This window comes from Tenrec ecaudatus, chromosome 7, assembly GCF_050624435.1.
Source record: "Tenrec ecaudatus isolate mTenEca1 chromosome 7, mTenEca1.hap1, whole genome shotgun sequence".
Taxonomy (NCBI): Eukaryota; Metazoa; Chordata; class Mammalia; order Afrosoricida; family Tenrecidae; genus Tenrec; species Tenrec ecaudatus.
The window spans coordinates 98795790-98812956 of NC_134536.1; the positions used below are offsets into that span (position 1 = coordinate 98795790).

A 17167-nucleotide genomic window follows, 5' to 3' on the forward strand; every position below is an offset into this window, starting at 1 on the left:
GGGGTAGTCACCTCCGCCCCCCCCCCCACCCGCGTCTCTGCGTCCAGCATTAGGGGAGGAGCACTGCTCTGGGGAGTGAGATAGATTTGAAACTCAGAGCCAAGGAGCCAAATTAACTTGCTAAATGATGACGACCAACATTCAATACGGCCATCCATCACAGTTTTAAACATACATGCACACAAATGCAGAAAGGAAGAGAAACCCTTGGGCGAAACGCAAACTCAGGCCAACCATGGTGTGCGCGCAAGGTAGCGGTTCCCTGGGCGTTCGGTCCGTGGGGCCGGCCAGCTTAGTCGGACTGAATGCGGGGACTGGAGCTGCGGGGAGCTCCCCGCTGCTGCGGGGCTGAGTTCCGGTGAATTGGCATTGGGCGGGGTTCCGGGTCTGGGGCAAGTAGAGAGTCGCGTGCAATTGAGCGGCTGGTCGGGGTGCAATTCGTGTAGGGCTCATTGCTCTCGCGGACGTCCCGACTGGGCTGCGCTGCAGCTCCCGCGCGGCCGCGCGCAGTCCAGGATTTGCGCTCTGGGAGTTCGTGCCAGCCACTGGGGTTGGGAGCGTCTGAAGGCGAAGAAGTCTTGCATTTGCGCGTGTGGGCGCTTTGTGTGAGCTGCTCGGCTGGGCTTCCTGAGGACTTCGTGTGGGCCCGTTTGCTCGGGAATGTGCAGAAGTGGCGATTCCCAGGCGTCTCCTCCACTCTCCCCCCTCCCCCCGCCGGCGTCCCCGGCTCTCTCCCAGGCTGCCCGCGCTGGGGGCGAGGGGTAGGGGGGTTAGGCGAGTTCTTCCCACCCCAGAGGCACGTTCGGAGATTGTCTGGCCTGGCTCCAGGGAAGAACCCATTTGCAAAGGTAGCTCAAAGAGGGGAGGCAGGTTGCAGCTTCTAGGGCGCAGGAGGTTCAAAGGCAGGGACTCCTCCATTCCCCGCTGGGACACCCCTTGGGCTTAAGAAAGCCAAAAGGAAGTGGGCCCCTGGTGACTGCATAACCGAGTGTCATCAGAACCTCCCAGGAGAACCCCGAAGCCACCTCGTCACGAGCGCAAGGTGCTTGGCGTGCCTGAACACCGGGTTCCCAGGTCGCCACCGAGGGACAGGGGCGATTGGTAAATGTCAGCTCCCCTTTGGCTTCCGGGTTCCCAGTCTCGGGAGATGGGGTGGTCATCGGATTTTGATCTATTTGCTTTAGCCCTTTGACCTAGCAGGATGGCAAGAGCAGAGAGCTTTTTTTATCCGAAGCCTTTCCATGGACCCGGAGCTGCTCTGGCTCGGGTGACGTATTGGCATCGGGACGGAAGATGTTAGGGACTTTCTGTTCCAAGGACCCCTGGATCTCATAGCTTTCCTGTCCTCCCTCCTGACGCTAAGGAAAGGTCCCTCATCCCCCCCCCCGGCCCCCGCCCCCTGGTTCCGTCCAGGAGCGCCAGGGGAGCGAGTCAGGACTGGGAAAGCCATCGGCTCGGAGCTCTGCGCGGGCGGGCGGCGGTCGGGGTTTCCCACCGCCACTCGGAGGTCGAAGAAGACAGAAGGCGCCGCGTGCGCAGACAGTTAGTTCATGGAAACCCTGTAAATCGGTTTTAAGTGCGCCCAGGACCGATGGGGGCGGGGAGGAGAGCACGGCGGCGGGGGTGGTGGAGGATGGCCATTTGGGGGTGGGTGAGACACACGCCCTTGCAGGTCTGCAAATGACAGTCTGACAGTCACTCCCCTGGTCTTCTTCTTTTTTAAATAGTAAAAAAATCAAACTCATTAAAGAAAATCTCCCTGACAGGGAAACCCGAGCCTCGGAGCCCGCCCCGTGCGGAGGAGTACGCGGCGGCTTCCCTTGGCCGGAACCCCGGCGGCGGCGGTCCCCGCGCCCCCGCCCCTCCCCTGCTACCCCTCCCCTGCTACCCCTCCCCTACCCCCCCTCCCCTGCCCTCCCCCCCGCCCTCCCCGCCCTCCCCGCCGCCGGCCGGCTACTACGGCGAGCGCAACCTCACGCCTCAGGAATGCTCCAAGTATGCACCCGTTCCCCACAGTAGACCTCCTCGCCGCCGGAGGAGCATACATCACCCGTGGCAGCCGTCCACCGGCGCAGGCGTTTCGTAACCGAGTCAACCGAGCGCGGGGAACAGCCCTCCATTAAGTAGCCCGCGGCGCGGAGCCTCTGCCCACTCGGCGAAGGCAGTCGCCGCGGACGCGTCTGCGCGCCGCCCGCTCGCAGTCCCGGGCGCTCTCCGCCAGTCGGGCTTCTCCGGCCCCGCCGGCTCCTCCTCCCGGCTGCCCTGCCTCTGCCCCGCGCCGGGAGCCGCCAGGTGCCCCCGGAGCGCCCGCGGGCCACGCCGACCGCCGGCTTCTCCAACGCGGGGAAGCCGCCGCCGCCGCCGCCACCTCGGTCACCACCTCCGCAGGTCGGTCCGGGCGCCGGCCCCTCCCCGCGCCTCCGCCTCCCCGGGGTAGCCGGGGGAAGGTGCTGCCCGCGACCGCCGGGACTCGTGCTCGTGGGCAGTGCGTGCGCTCTGTGGCGGACCGCGGCGCGGCGATTCCTGGGGCTGGGGGATTCCAGGCGGCTTTCCCGAGAGCCCGGGCGGTGCACGTCTAGAGGCTGCCGACGTCCACGGGACGGCTGCGCGCGTCGGCGGGGCCGTGGGTCGGCGCGCACGTCCCTGGGTCTGCAGCGGCGGTCGCTGGGCCCTGGGTCCCGGGGTGCGGGCGGGCGTGCCGCGGGGCGCGGGAAGGTATGTCGGGGACGCCCGGCGCGGGAGTCCTCGGAGGGCCGTCGCGGGCGCCGCAGCGGGGTGTGAGGCACCTCAGACAGTTCCTGCTGGGGTGCTCTGGCGACCTCTCCCCTGCCTTTCAAAGCCCCCCGAAATGGTGGACTCGGCCAGTGGCAGGGGACCCCACCTCGGCTCAAAGCAAGATTCCTTCCCTGGCTTGCTTCCAGGCATAAGGGTCGAGGGCCTACGTGGGCGGTGGGGTGGGTCCGCGGGAACTGTAAGGTGGTGTTCCACCTTGACTTCTGGGGGGCAAAGGGGGCGCTGGGCTGCTAACCAAAAGGTGGGCGCTGTGGGCGGTGACCCGGCTCCGGGAAAGCTCGGACCACAGCCTTGGACACCCTGCGCGCCAGGTCTGCCCTGCCAATAGGGTCCTTGGGAACGGCGACCCACTGCCCACAACAACGTAGGGCCAGGGAGCCTGGAGTCCTTAGGGAACCTCGTGAGTTGGGCACGTGCACCGTGGAGCCCCGGGGCTACAAGCCCGGCACCTTCCCGGGTGCTCTGGGGACACCGTCCTGCGCTCCTTTTCTGGGCGCCGGGGAGGGAGGGCAGGAACGGGAATGACAGCGAAGTCCACGGGCTCGCAGAAGGTAGGACAGCAGGTCCGCCGAGCGCACAGGGCCTGCAGGGGCCCCACGGAGGAGGAATGTTTTTTTTAAAAAAGTTATTATTTTGTTTAACTTGAGTTAAGGAATTGGCCTCTCTAGCAAGGGGGAGGCGGAGGGGGGTCAGGGGACGAATCCCCCTCCCCACTCCCGTTCCTCCCTTTTCCTTCACTGACTCATTTTCATTCATGAGGGTGAAGCGAGGGAAGCCTCTGCCACGTAGGGGCGGCCGCTTTGAGAAATTTATGTCTGAGAGTGCTCAATGGAGTGTTGCTAAGCATTCAAGTAAATGTTTGGGCTAAAAAAGGGAGAGAAAGAGACTTGTTAAAAAACGTATAGTGACAGAACGCCTAGCTGGCGAGCCCAACTGAGGGCGCGCAGACGTGCAGTGCAGGGTGATTCATTCTTGCCGCTGGTCGGCTCGCCGGTAGGTAGCGCTCTAGACTTAGACAAGGAGGTGGGTTTTTGCTTTTTTTCTAGAGTTCAGCGGTTTGGGGGGCGGGCGGGAATGCACACTATTCTTGAGGAGGTCGATTATCGGCCTTTAACTTTTCCCCAGCATGACTGCCAACAGAATTGGAAACTATTATAGCAAACTCTAGACCAGATGACGGGAACAATGGGCTTGTCTCACCTCTTCATGAAAGTAGAAGAGGGTTCGAAATGTCAGAGTTGTTAATTAGGAAGAAAGGAGCTGCTAGAGTCCTCAGTTCCCCAAAGCAAAGCCAACATTTTAATCTTGGCTTCATCAAAAGGAGCCCCCGGCAATTTGGCATGCCTGCTCATCAGACATTTAAACTGCAGTTTACACTCAGACCAGAGGAAAACCATGCCAGTAATTTGCAAAGCATGGTTGGAGCTTGTCAGCTTCCTTTCTCAGAGTGGGCTCAGCCTCTGCCTTATTTTTGGATTCCCAAGCACGACAGTCGCCTCCCTCCACCTCCACTTTTTCATGAGGACTATTTGAATAGACCTCAAGAATTTATGTACCCCAGAGTCAGCATTCCTTTCTGTTTTGCCTCTAGCAGCTTCCCAGCTCAGTGAATGGCCTGGTACCTTTTGTCTCTGGCCTGAATCTTAGAAGATAGAGTTCTGCTGACGTGAATGAAGCACCCAGTGGGTGCTGGAGACTAAGCCCTTGTGGCGTGCAAATCAACCACTAATCTGAAGGTTGGTGGTTCAAACTCGCTCAGCAGCAGCACAGAAGAAACATCGGAGGATCTGAAAAGATTCCAAAAAACCAAAGGCACAGCCATGGATGGAATGCCAACCCATAGGGACCCTATGGGGCAGGGTAGACGTGCTCCTGTGAGTTTCTGAGACTGACTATGGGGGTAGAAAGCTGCATTTTTCTCCCTTTGTGAAGGTTACAGTCCTCCCCCCCCCCAAATTTATGAAGCAGCTTTACACTGAAACACATAGTGTCACCCTGAGAGGTCACTGCTCCAGGGCATTTGGTTTGCTTAATTTTGGTGTATGTTGGAAACCACAGATGATACATAATGCTGTCTGTCTATTTTCGAAGAATTAATCAGAATCAGGAAAAACCAGGACAGCATATAGTCTCTTCTGGTGCATATATACCTATATTCTTCCTGGATAAATGAACAATTAAATTCCAAGGTTGATTCCTGAGAATTGCTATTAAAATACACGGTGAGAAGTCAGACGAGGGTGTTTCTTCTCTCCTAGTGCCTTGTGTCTTTTTCATCATGTATTTTTGAATTGTTTTCCCCTCAGCTTGGCTGAAGAATTTATCAGTTGTGAAAACAACACAGCTAGCAAGAGGGTTAGGTTTCAGCTGGACCTTACATAATTCTGTATAATCTATGTCAGACCTTAATTTTCTTCTGTAGTCAGAAGAAAATGAAGAAGACTGGAGGGGGGGGTGTAAATATGGTTTATTATACCTTTCCAAACTACCCTGAGACCATTAAAGTACAGTTACCCAAAGAGTCCAGCAGCTAGGAAAAAGCAGCCAAATAAAATCCCCCAGCTGGAAGAGACATTTAGTTGAGTCAGGGATAAAATAACCTCTGAATTAGCCATCACTCAGGCGGGATGAAGTCATGGGGACCTGCTAAGTCCTTCACTAGGGCTACTAAGCAGGACTAGCCTCCATGGAAAACAGGACCGTCTTTAAACGCGAATTCTCCCTTAGTGCAACCACCAAAGTTCTATTGATGAACTTGACTTCCACTGCCCTACAATAGGCCCATTATGTGATGGGCTGGGCACTGTGGTTTTTAAGGCAGAGCTGGCAGGGTTCTGGACTAGGTCCAGACTCCAGCTTTAACCTGGTCCCAAGCGCTGGTCTGACTCCCCGGAGCCTGGGCTTGCACCCTCCAGGATCTGATGTGGCTCCTGCTTCCTCCTGCAGATCCCTTCCTGCGGCTGTGAGCCTGGACACTCAGCATGCGGACCAGGCTTCCCCTAGCTCTCGCCGCCCTGGGTGCGGCCCTGCTCCTGTCTTCCATTGAGGCAGAAGGTAAAAGACTCTTCTTCGTCTCCTGGTGACAATGTAGATTTCGAGAATGGGGGGAGAATTATTTATTTTCCCCATTCTTGCTTGGTCTTCTTTCCCACCTCTCTTTTTGTCTTGGTGCCTTCTCTGCTGCGGAAAAACGCCCCTTACTCCTGAGGTTTGTCAACTCCCTGTCTCTCTCTCTCTCTCTCTCTCTCTCTCTCTCTCTCTCTCTCTCTCTCTCTCTCTCTCTCTCTCTCTCTCTCTCTCTCTCTCTCTCTCTCTCTCTCTCTCTCTCTCTCCTTTTCGTGCACTGTGTGGTCTCCTGGCGCTCCTCTCTGCAGTGTGCTGTCCACACTGCCCACCTTCATGCCGGCTCTTCAGAGAGGACCATTTGCCCCGCAAGGGGGGCCACTGCCGCAGCAGCAGCCAGCTCTAGCAACTGGACACCTCCGGCCGCAGGGGTCCCGCGGCTGTGACCTTCTGGTTCTGGACTGCGACTTCAGACTTCAGCGACAGGACGGAAATAAAGGACTCCAACAGCGCCGGCTCTGCGCGTTGCGTTTGTGTGTGTCCTGGGGGGAGCTCGGGCGTCTAGGGGACGGTGCCGGCGCACGAGCCCAGGTGGCGCATAGGGATCAGAGGTCCTGGTGCTCACGCTCCGGTGTCACTGCTGCCTCAGTTTGGCCCGTGGGGCTCAGAGGAGCGTGGCCCGGGCCCAGCCGCACGCAGACGGGTTGGGTCTGGGCCAAGGTGCCGAAGTAAGCGGGAAGGGAGCCGGAGCCACATAAGGCTGGCAACCCTCTAGACCCTACTCTGTCCTGTCCTCCCTCTTACCTCCCTTCCTGCCACCTTGGAGAGTGGGGGTGGGGGCCAGGACTGACACGCCAGGGGTCAGTTTGGGGCTGAAAAGCTGCTCTCTGCCCTCCCCCTTGCCTAGGGTCCGCGCTCTAGGAAATGAAGGGCTTCGGTTTATTATATTCCTTGTCATGCGTGCTCTCGACATCTTGATTTCTGTGGTGAAGACCACCTCACTGGGCAAGGCATTTCCACGTATTAACTCCATGGAGGTTTCTTTGTACTCTGCATGGTGGAGACCCGCACCATAAAGGGGATGGCGCCGTTAAACACTTCTTCAACATTTGACAGCCTTGCCGATGAAGCGCACGTTTCTTGTGCATGTCTTAGAGTGTTTAACTTTGTGGTGTCCGAGAACTGGCACACGGGGGGGGGGGGGGGCACGGCACTGTTGTATGTTTCCCCCATGGGGGTACAATGCGCGTGTGAATTAGGTAAGTACCGTTTAATGGGGTGTTAATAGTGCAGCGCTAGGAATTATTTATGGAGCATCACAGTTTCCTACGACTAAGGCGGTTAGGAGACTCACTCTGAAGGAACCGTTTCTTTCTTCTTAGCTTCGAGGCGTTGTCCTATGGGCAGCAGCTACCCAGAAAGGCAGCAGTGCGCTCTCACCAGCTGCTCTGTGGGAGAAGGTTCTTCTTGTCTGCTGCACACTTTGTGAACGCAGACATTTGTCAGAAAGGTCTCTGTGCCTCCCATGTGCCTTTATATGTCGTGCTTAGGAAATAATTTTACTCGAGGAACTTCTGGAAGCCTTATTAAAAGTATTTTTAGAACATTCATTGAAAAGGCCCATTTATTGTTCATTAAGAAAATAGTTATTTGAAAATCAAAAGAATCTTGAGACTTTTTTAAAATAAAGGAATTGGATGGCAAATGATGCATCTGGAAAAAAGGATCAATTTTGAACTAAGTAAGCAACATTTGGAAGAACATTTTCCTGATTCTTACTATTTTCATATTTCTCTTTTGTATTTGTATTGATTTCCATGTGACTCTTTTGTTTCTAAAGTTACAGCTTTTCCACTCTTCCCCACCCATCTCCTTAAGTCATTATTTAACGAGTCTACTTTAATTAGTTGAAATATTTTGGCCCTATTTTCTGGTTTCATACTGTACAAAAGAATCAAATGTGAGCTACACTTTCAAACCACATATATAGAAATTATCCCATATATAAATGATCTCTTTAAATTATCTATGTAATTAAAAATGTTCTCATAGCCCCTGCAACGTGAAAGGCCTTTGCGTGAGCTAGTCGATTTAGATGGGCAGAGCCACAACAATGAATGAGCCCTGGTGTTGCTCATGTCAAGAGCTTGCTGTTGATCACAAAGTAGCAGTCCGAACCCACCAGTGGCTCCCTGCGAGAGACGACTACAGCACTCTGTTTCTGTACAAGTCCAGCCTTTGAAACCTTGTGGGCCAGTTCCACTCTGTCACCAAGGTCCCTGTGGTTGGAATTGACTTGAAGGCAGTGAGTGGGGCCGCCTTCTGTTTGGGCCTATTGCTGCAAGGTAGGCGCCCTGGTGGCACAATAGATCAGACATGTGGCTGCAAACCTAAAAGTCAGTGGTCAAACCCACCAGGTACAAGAACCATGTGGCAGTCTTCTTCCATTTAGCTCGACAACTCTGGAAACCCTGTGGGCGCAGTTCTACTCTGTTCTATAAGGTCACCAGTTGGCGTACAACAACAAACCACAATATTACATCAATATAAAAATTGCTTATGGTATTTTAAAAATGAAATCTTCAAAACGGGGTGTACATCTCCATTTGGACTGGTCACATTTCGAGTGCTGGATAGTCATGTGTGCTCTATGGGTCCCCTAATGGACTGCCAAGATATACTATTAGTTAGCAGCTATGTGGCCCTGGAGCCCAGGAAGAATAACAAACACTTGTGGCCAGGGCATTTCTGAGGACAGTGAGCTGGAAATAGTTTCTCTGGAATATGCCCTGTGGGAGACCTTCAGAATTCCAAATGGCAGCCCTAGATCCTACTATGGCCTTCCAATCTTTGTCCTAATGTAGCCCTAGTTGCTTTTCTTTCTCTTTCATGACTTGTATGCTTATCTACTTTCTGACTTTTCTGTTTAATCTTTGACAAGTTGAAAATCCAGTATCTTTTTTGATAGAAATTAAACATCCTTTGTTCTATTAATTTCATTTTACAGTACCACCTTCTTCGTGTTGTTTTCCTTGTGGCATTTTCCTCTGGGGACTACATATTTGGTCGTGCTAAATAGGAGTGAAGATAAGTTTTTTCTTTTAATAGTTTTATTGGCATTACTTACATATCATATAATTTAGCCATTCAGTTATCTAAGAAGAGTTGTGCACTCATCACCACAATCAATTTCAGAACATTTTCTTCTCATACTTGTTGTTAGCTCCCAATTTCCCTCCAAGCTCTCCGAGGGAATTATTAATTACTATCTCTCAAGATTGACCTATCTTGGATTTCATTGACAGAAATCATATAAAACACAACCAGGAAGCAAACAATAAAAAACAAACCCAGCAACAATAACAAAATAAAAGAGAAAAACATCAATGGAAAAGAAAGCAGAAAATATTAAAAACTGGAACTCAAGCTGTTAAACAGATCAAAAGGGAGATGGCATGCTAAGGTGTTCCATTTTAACCTGACTGCATTTGCCACAATTGCTTTAACAGTGCTCTGCGTCTGATAGCCAGGCTAGGATTATGGCCACAGGGAATTCACGAGAGGCTTAATCCATGTGGGGATTTTGGGCTTCCACTATCCATAGCCTTCTGAAAACTAGGTGTTTAGAATTTAAGCTCTACTACCATTCCCTCCTTTGGATTTGGATTTTATTATTTACAATCCTTGGATCGCACGGTCTTGTGGGCTTAGTTGATGCCTTACTCGCTTTCTGATAGCCAGCACCATCTGGTCTCTTAACATTTTTTATAGCACCCATATCATCAGTGATCTTTCTAGAGCCATGTCATAAGAACCAATTGTTCCTAGATGGTGGCTAGAATTAAGTGTGAGCCTCAAATACATTCATGGTTTATATAGGTGGCATCTTTATCATGACAATGATTTCTTGTCTTTCATCATTTGAAATTTTTAGTCACAGAACAGACTTTATTGATCTTACAGCTTAGCCAGTGCTGTATATAACCGAAGGGGTAATATTTTTGAACTTTTGTGTATAACCACAGATGACTTATGTTTTGTTCACATATCATGTAGTATGTTAATTGTGATTTAGATGATGATGTAATACTTTGTATTTCAAAGACCAGGAGCTGGTCTGTGAGAATTGAATACTTTTTTTAATTTACCGAGAAGTTGAGAATAATGCACAGGTTTTGTGAAAATGAGTGTTGCTATTGCTGTTGAGTGCCGATGAGTAGATTTCAATGAAGTAGAACAGCCTCCCAGAGTTTTCTTACTGGGCAGATGGCTAGGCCTGTCTCCCAAGAAGCCCCCAGGTGTGTGCAATTGCTAGCCTTCAGCTTATCAGCTGAGTGATAGCCAACACACTGCCAGAGCCCCTTTTGTGAAAAACAGAATTTATAACTTTAGTGAACAATTGGACATTCCCAATTCTTCAGTGAGTTGACTTCATAACACTTAATTATATTTTGTATAGGTTAAGAGCTTAATTAATGTATAGTCCTAAAATTCCTTCTTTATGGCAGATAATTTTATCATCTAGTTTATGTTATGACAAATTGAAAACTAGAGAAGAATTATAGAAGGGATAATCTATTCCTATGCTCTTAGTTTCCAAATAGTACAACAGCACCCAATGTGGCTGAAAGGCCTTGGTCTACTAGTGCAGTTCCTTAGGGACCATGCATAATCAAGACCCAAACCTTCTACTATAGGCTTATTGCTACTTTGTTTTCACTGCGGCTCCTCCTTTATGACAGTGGATAAGCACAGTGAGACCCATTAATGAGAAAGTACATTTGATCATATTTGCAAAATCAACCATTGTTTGCCTGATGAAATATTACATTTTCAATGAGTTATTTTTGGCGCCTTGAAGACAAAAATGACATGAATTTTTATGTCATGGCAAAGATATCTAAATTCCTACTAACTTTGGATGCAAATATATTAAGTATTAATGTGTATTACATACGATAAACTCATGGTACTTTCTGTTGGTCCTTCCTTTGTCCCTTCCTTTCCCTTCTTCTTCCTTTTTACGTTCTTCTCTTCCACTCATATACCTATCAATTCTGCCATATTACATTCCTCTGGGGTGTCTTAGGAGAAAATATGCCTTTATTATTTATCCAGAAGTAATTACATACTATTACTATTACGTCCTATTTTAATTGGATATATCTGAATATATATTTATCATTGATGAGACACCATTTGCTCTTCTAGCAAGTTTAAAAATAGAATGTGTCTATATTTTAACAGGAAACGACTTATATTGTTTTCTAAAGTTAATCTTTAACTTAGAGGTTTCTGCGTTTTTTAAACATTTAATCCGGGGCAGAAGACCATATGCTTTGCAGTCAGACTGGAATCAAACCCTAGTCTTGATGTCCATTAGTTGTCTTATGCCATCTCTGAGTGTTACGGATTCAATGTCAAGTGGAGCTGATAAGGCCCATCGTGCTGGGTTGCTAAGAAGGCAAGAAGACAATATTGTAACGTGACTAACACTCGGTTACATAGCAGATACTCAGCAAGTGCTAGTATTCTTACAATTCCTTGAACTAGCCTGCCAATTTATATGACTTCAGCAGATCTCTTATAGTATTTCAATAACAAAGGCATCATTTATTAATATTGATATGAAACAAAATTACTAGAGTTATGTATATGTAGATATTTATTACCTTCCCTATCAACATTCACATTTTAGGAGCACATTTGATTGTAATCTTTGTTTTCTGATTTGAAGAAACGAACCCTAGTGATGAAATAGTTAAGAAGTAGGCGGGTAACCAAAGATGTCTGGGGTGCCAACCTTTCCCCCAGACAAGGATGCGGCTGTGTACTTCCATAAAGATTACAGCTCTGAAAGCCTAGGGCCATTCTACTCTATCCTGGAACGGCGACTGTGTTTTAATCTCTTATTTCAGATCATTCTTTGTAGCGATTCACCTTTGCAATCATAATTCATCTATAGATGTTTCCTATTTGAGATACTCTGGCATTGCCATTGTTCTAGAAAACACACCAACACTGGGTTTGTGACATTGTAATGGCAGTTGCAAGTGATTTATACATAAATTAAATATTTTCAAAATTAATGAAATCATTTTGTATTGCTTCAAGTTGAGATGGTTCAAACATGTGCACCTGCTCTCATATTTTTGCATGGAGCATTTATGAATGCTAAATAGAATGGCAAGCCTAAAATGTTGTATGCATATTCAGTAAAATCAGCAAGAAGAATGGAGTGGGCTCATTCACATGCTAGTCAGCAATTCTTTCCTGTGATTCCCAAGAGCCACATCTGAGTATCTTAAAAGCATTTGAATGTTAAAGACTTTTCCTCACAGTCAATTTTTCAGTTTATCTGGAATCCCGGTCATTTGGAAATCACCAAGGTGGGCTGCTGCTGCCCGTCAGCAGTTTTAACCTAATGTCCGCTGCAGCAGGTCAATTTCCTTCCAAGGTTGGTGGTACTGTTTTTCCATGTACTGATTTTTTTTGAAAGCATGCTCAGGCCAGTTGTGTCTGCCTTTGCATTAAATTTGTCCTGAGCCATTGCTATTGGGACAATATTTTATAATGATATTCTTAAAACTTATTTTTCTGTTAACCTCTGTTGCATGCTTATTAAGTGATGAGTACAGCTAAGCCTCTCCATTGGTTACAGTCAGCATCTCTTGAATTATTAAACTATGCTTGCAGATTAATAGTCTAATCTCACTGCCTGGGTGTGGATAAGAAGAAAATAACATTCATTCCAGCACTAGTACAGCCAATAAGCATTTAAATGTTTTATTCTTATTAAAACATGCTATTAATATTACACCAGTCTCTAACCCAAGTTAAATTCTGTGACTCATGTTTCAGAACTACAATTGTATTTCAAGCGACTTCCATAAAAGCCTTGAAAGAGACTGTAAATCCCTCAAAAAGAGATGCAAAAATTCTGACTCACAAGAGATACTTGGAGACTCAGACACTTGAAGAAGAGAATGATGCTCATCTTATTTTGTCGACCTGCTTTAGGAGCAATACTTTTTACTGTACTGACAGTGAGTCAGTACAGTGCTGCATGATGAGGCATGAACATTGTAGGGAGAATATCATTATAAAATATTTCTGAAACGTCTTTGTGTAATGACTACTGTACATGGAGGCTTTTGTTCATTGTGGGAAACTAAAAGCAAGTCAACATTTCATTGGCACATGCATGATGCTGTACAGTTTTCTATGTAAACTCTTCCTCTGTTCTTTTCAATTATTTCTGTCATTGACTTTTCCAATTTTTTAATGCACAGTTATGTCTTCAGATCCTCTCATCCTTTCTCACTGTTTTCTCAAGTCTGTAAATAAATGTCCACACATACACCTTGATGTTGTGTTTCATAATTAACCACTGTTTTGTAAAGGACCATACTGGCATTTTAGTTTAAAATGCCTTTCTTGTATGGAGTATGCCTGCTGCAAAGGGACCGAGCGATGTTGGTTTACACCTTGGTGTAAACATGCAGAACATTAGTTTCACAAACATCTGTCTATCCTTTATGATTTTGAATATTTGTCTCTATGAATATACATTTACATGTATATTTTCTGGTGAGACCTCATAGTACTGTTCTTGTTATTCCATCTTCTGATTAAGGCGGAATCTCTGCCACTCACTGAGATTTATGGAAACACAATAACAAAGCCGCAGTGCAGAGAGTGAAGTAAAAACACTACTGATCCAGTTTCACGTGATGGCGGAAGAGTATTATGTCAGTGTTCAAATGAACTTCTCGGGTTGTGAGCAGGTTGGGATTCGGCATGCGTGTTGGAAATGCACTCGGCATGTGTTGAAATTCCTTTAATTGTTATGTGAATTGTTTGCATATGTGGTTATTATATGTGATGTCATTGTACTTGTATGTTTTGTATCCCAATATGTTTCTATTATCCTTGATTTTGCTGGCCATTCTTGAATGACCTAGCAACTCAAGAATTAAGAGTGTTTTGTGCTGTCTCCTGTAATATGTATACTCTGATGTTTGTCACACCTCGTCAGCTTTTAATTTTATTCCTGTCCAACAAGATATCTCTTATATTTGTTGGAAACAAATTTATGCAAAGACAATTTTAGTAAGCTTTGCTCAGCACAATTCTTTATTAATTGACCTTGTTGTGACCCTGGAAGAGACAACTAATAGCAACTGTCTTTTTTGCAGTTGACCCACCTTCAGACTTGAACTTCAAAATTATAGATGAAAATACTGTTCATATGTCATGGACAAGACCAGCGGACCCAATTGTGGGGTATAAGATAACAGTGGACCCTACAACAGGTGAGCTTCAAAATGACACAGCTTAGGGGGAACCCCCTGAAACAGTCTTGATTTCTTCCCCTTCGATCATTTCATGAGAAAGCCGAGATCTGGAGAGTCTGAGGGATTTAACAAATATCTCCAGATATTCAGCAGGCCCAAGTCTCCAGTTTTTCCAGCACGGTGATCACAGTTCATTTTTATAAAATGATGAGTTTCATTAACATGGTGTGCTATGCACAACTAATTTAATTAAAATGGAGTTTGTTTAGGCAGATCTGAATTCTGAACAGAACATTCCATGTAATATTTGCTATAATAAAACAGAATCCTCACTCTTTGGTACTCTTCATGAATTACTTATTCCTTCCACCATTTGAAGTGATGAAGTAAGCTATTACATCTTGCCCAGTACTGCCCATTTCAGTACTCTGATGGCTGTTCTAGCATTGGTAGGTGTTACGGTGATAGAAGACAAAAATTTACTTTGGAATCAGAGATTCTTAGCATTTAGTGTTTTGCCTTTAGTGTTTTGCCTTGGTGTGGTGGGGTCAGATCGGGTGCAATTCCCACACTGTGTCTCCAGTGTTGTCCCCTGTAGGGCTATGGGTCAGTGAGGGATATCATGTCTCATAGTGGGGCCAGCCATATGGTTCTCCCCGTGCATTAGCTGCTCTGAGCAGGGATATCATCCTCAAGGCTTGGTGAGGCAGGATGTGTTCCACTCTCTCTCCCTTCCCCTTTATTTGCTCCTGTGTGCTCTGATCAGACATGTCCTTCTCCCTGAGCTGTAGCTTCGGTACTGTCCTCTGAAGTAAATTCTTTTTTGGGGGGGCATGGGCAGCTCTCAACGTAGTTGGGATTGAGGCCAGCCCCTCAGACCTCTCTATTGGTTCCCTGTTTCATGCTGGTATGTTGAAGTCTGGTCCCTCTTTCCCTGTGGATATATAAACAATACCCCCACTCCCCTTGGGTGGGTTAGTGCCCTGCTCCCCGATACCCATTTCTTTTTTCTTTTCCCCCTCCTTTGTAGTTGGCTACCATACATATGCCTGGATTTGGTCTGGCCCCTTCCATACTAACTGGGCCTCACCCCAGGAATCCAAACATTGTTTTTACTGTCTATGGGAATTAAACTGACAACAATTTGAAAGAAAGGATAAGAACTTTGGGGGTTAGTGAGTTTATGTTAATGGAGAGAACCAACTCAGAAAAGTGGGTGAGGGTATAATACAAAGAATATAATCAATCTGCCTGAATGGTACATATAAGTACTCTTAAGCTGGTATGTATTTTGCTGTGTATAATAAAAACAAAATATACAATTACAAAAACAAAAATATAATGTTTGTATGTTCTATATATATAAATAAAGTTCTTCAAAAATTCAATAGAAAGAAGGAATTAAAAGATAATGGATTTTTTCTATGAACTTTTAGAAGCTCTCTTGTATTCAGTCTTCAGATTTTGAGTATATTTGGGAGTTGTGTTATGTTATATATAAAAAAATGTTTTTGTACTTATAAATTTCCTATATATATTGTTTTCCAGATGGACCCACTAAAGAATTTACCCTTGCACCTAGCACCACTGAAACTTTATTATCAGAACTCATACCTGAAGTAGAGTATGTGGTCACAATAACGTCATACGATGAAGTAGAAGAAAGTGTACCAGTTATAGGCCAACTAACAAGTAAGCACACATATAAATTCCACCTACTTCTATCTTTTCCATAAGATTTCTCCTATCATCAGATTTCATCTATTATCATTAGAGTTAATTTATACCTCTACTAATTGCTCTTCCTGTGTTCTTCTATTAATGAATGCAAATAATTCATTACTGATTTGTAGCCCTCAATGGAAGCAGCAGGAGAAGCTCAGTGGATGGAAACAGCAGGAATATTATGAATGTCAACTATTTGTTTGATAATTATAAATGTCAACTATTTAAAATCATACATTTTATAGGACAATAAAGCTTATGTACTTTTAAAATAACTTTGAAATCTCACTGAAAACAATTTATTTAGAACAAAAACCAAACCAAAAAACTCAGCAACCAACCAGACCAAACCAAACACATTGCTGAGGCCCTATAGGTCAGGGTAGACCTACCCCTGTGGGTTTCTGAGACTCTCACTCTTTACGGAAGTAGAAAGCCTTGTTTCCTCTGACCAGCTGGGTATAAATCTTACATTTGTCAAACAATGGTAGTACCATTGTTTACGGTATTAAATACACGTACCTGTTTTTTAGGAAGTCTTTTTTTGGTCTATGTATTATTGTATTTATTCGCTTTTAATTTCAGTTCAAACAGGTGATTCAAGGAAGCCAGGAGAAAAGAAACCTGGGAAAACTGAGATACAAAGTGAGTATATGCCTTAATATTTCTGTTTGAAGTGAGTATATGCCTTAATATTTTTCTTTAATGTAGCATCTAAGAAATATTCCAATTAGTGATTTTATTTCCATCTTAATCTCTATACAATTACCCATAAAAAGCATTGACAATGTGAGTGTAATATATAAGTAACAATAACAATACCTAAGTTCTGACAGTCTAGCTAACTTTTCATTCTATTTATTAAATATTATTTTCGGTGGGAGTGTTTTGAATTTAATGTGCATCCAAAGTTTCCTCTAGTATTTTGGTGGCAGGTCAAAAACAAAGCTGGACACTGCTGTTTTCTCTACGACAAACTGATAGAACATGTGGTCACTTAGGGATGTAGGAGAAGTTCAATGAGTAGAGATACCCGGGTTACAGGGTTGAAAGCACTCGATTGTCATGAAGGCATATTTCTAAGTATTACTCTGAGCCTATGCTGTCCACATCTCTAGGACAGTTACATAGCCTTTGTGATCACAGTTGTTAATGTTTTCCATACTCTCTGTGATTTTTTTTATCCAATGGCACATTTTCAATTGTGTGAAAGAAATTTTAGTTTGTTTGGAGTTTGTAGCTGTTTGCTCTCTTTTGTCTGACACTGCTTTCTCTGATTAATTGAGAGA

The 17167-nt window shown here is 46.1% G+C and overlaps 1 protein-coding gene across 2 annotated transcripts in view; it reads left to right on the forward strand.

Annotated features, from left to right (window-relative positions):
- The first annotated feature begins 2128 nt into the window (after positions 1-2128).
- Positions 2129-17167, forward strand: part of COL12A1 (collagen type XII alpha 1 chain) — a 123470-nt gene continuing 108431 nt past the window's right edge. For both annotated transcript variants that reach the window (XM_075554887.1, XM_075554886.1), the window contains exons 1-5: positions 2129-2388; positions 5740-5847; positions 14055-14171; positions 15702-15845; positions 16464-16523. In XM_075554887.1, coding sequence (XP_075411002.1) covers positions 5775-5847; positions 14055-14171; positions 15702-15845; positions 16464-16523 — 394 coding nt within the window. In that variant the 5' untranslated portion in view covers positions 2129-2388; positions 5740-5774. The remainder of the gene's footprint in view (positions 2389-5739; positions 5848-14054; positions 14172-15701; positions 15846-16463; positions 16524-17167) is intronic.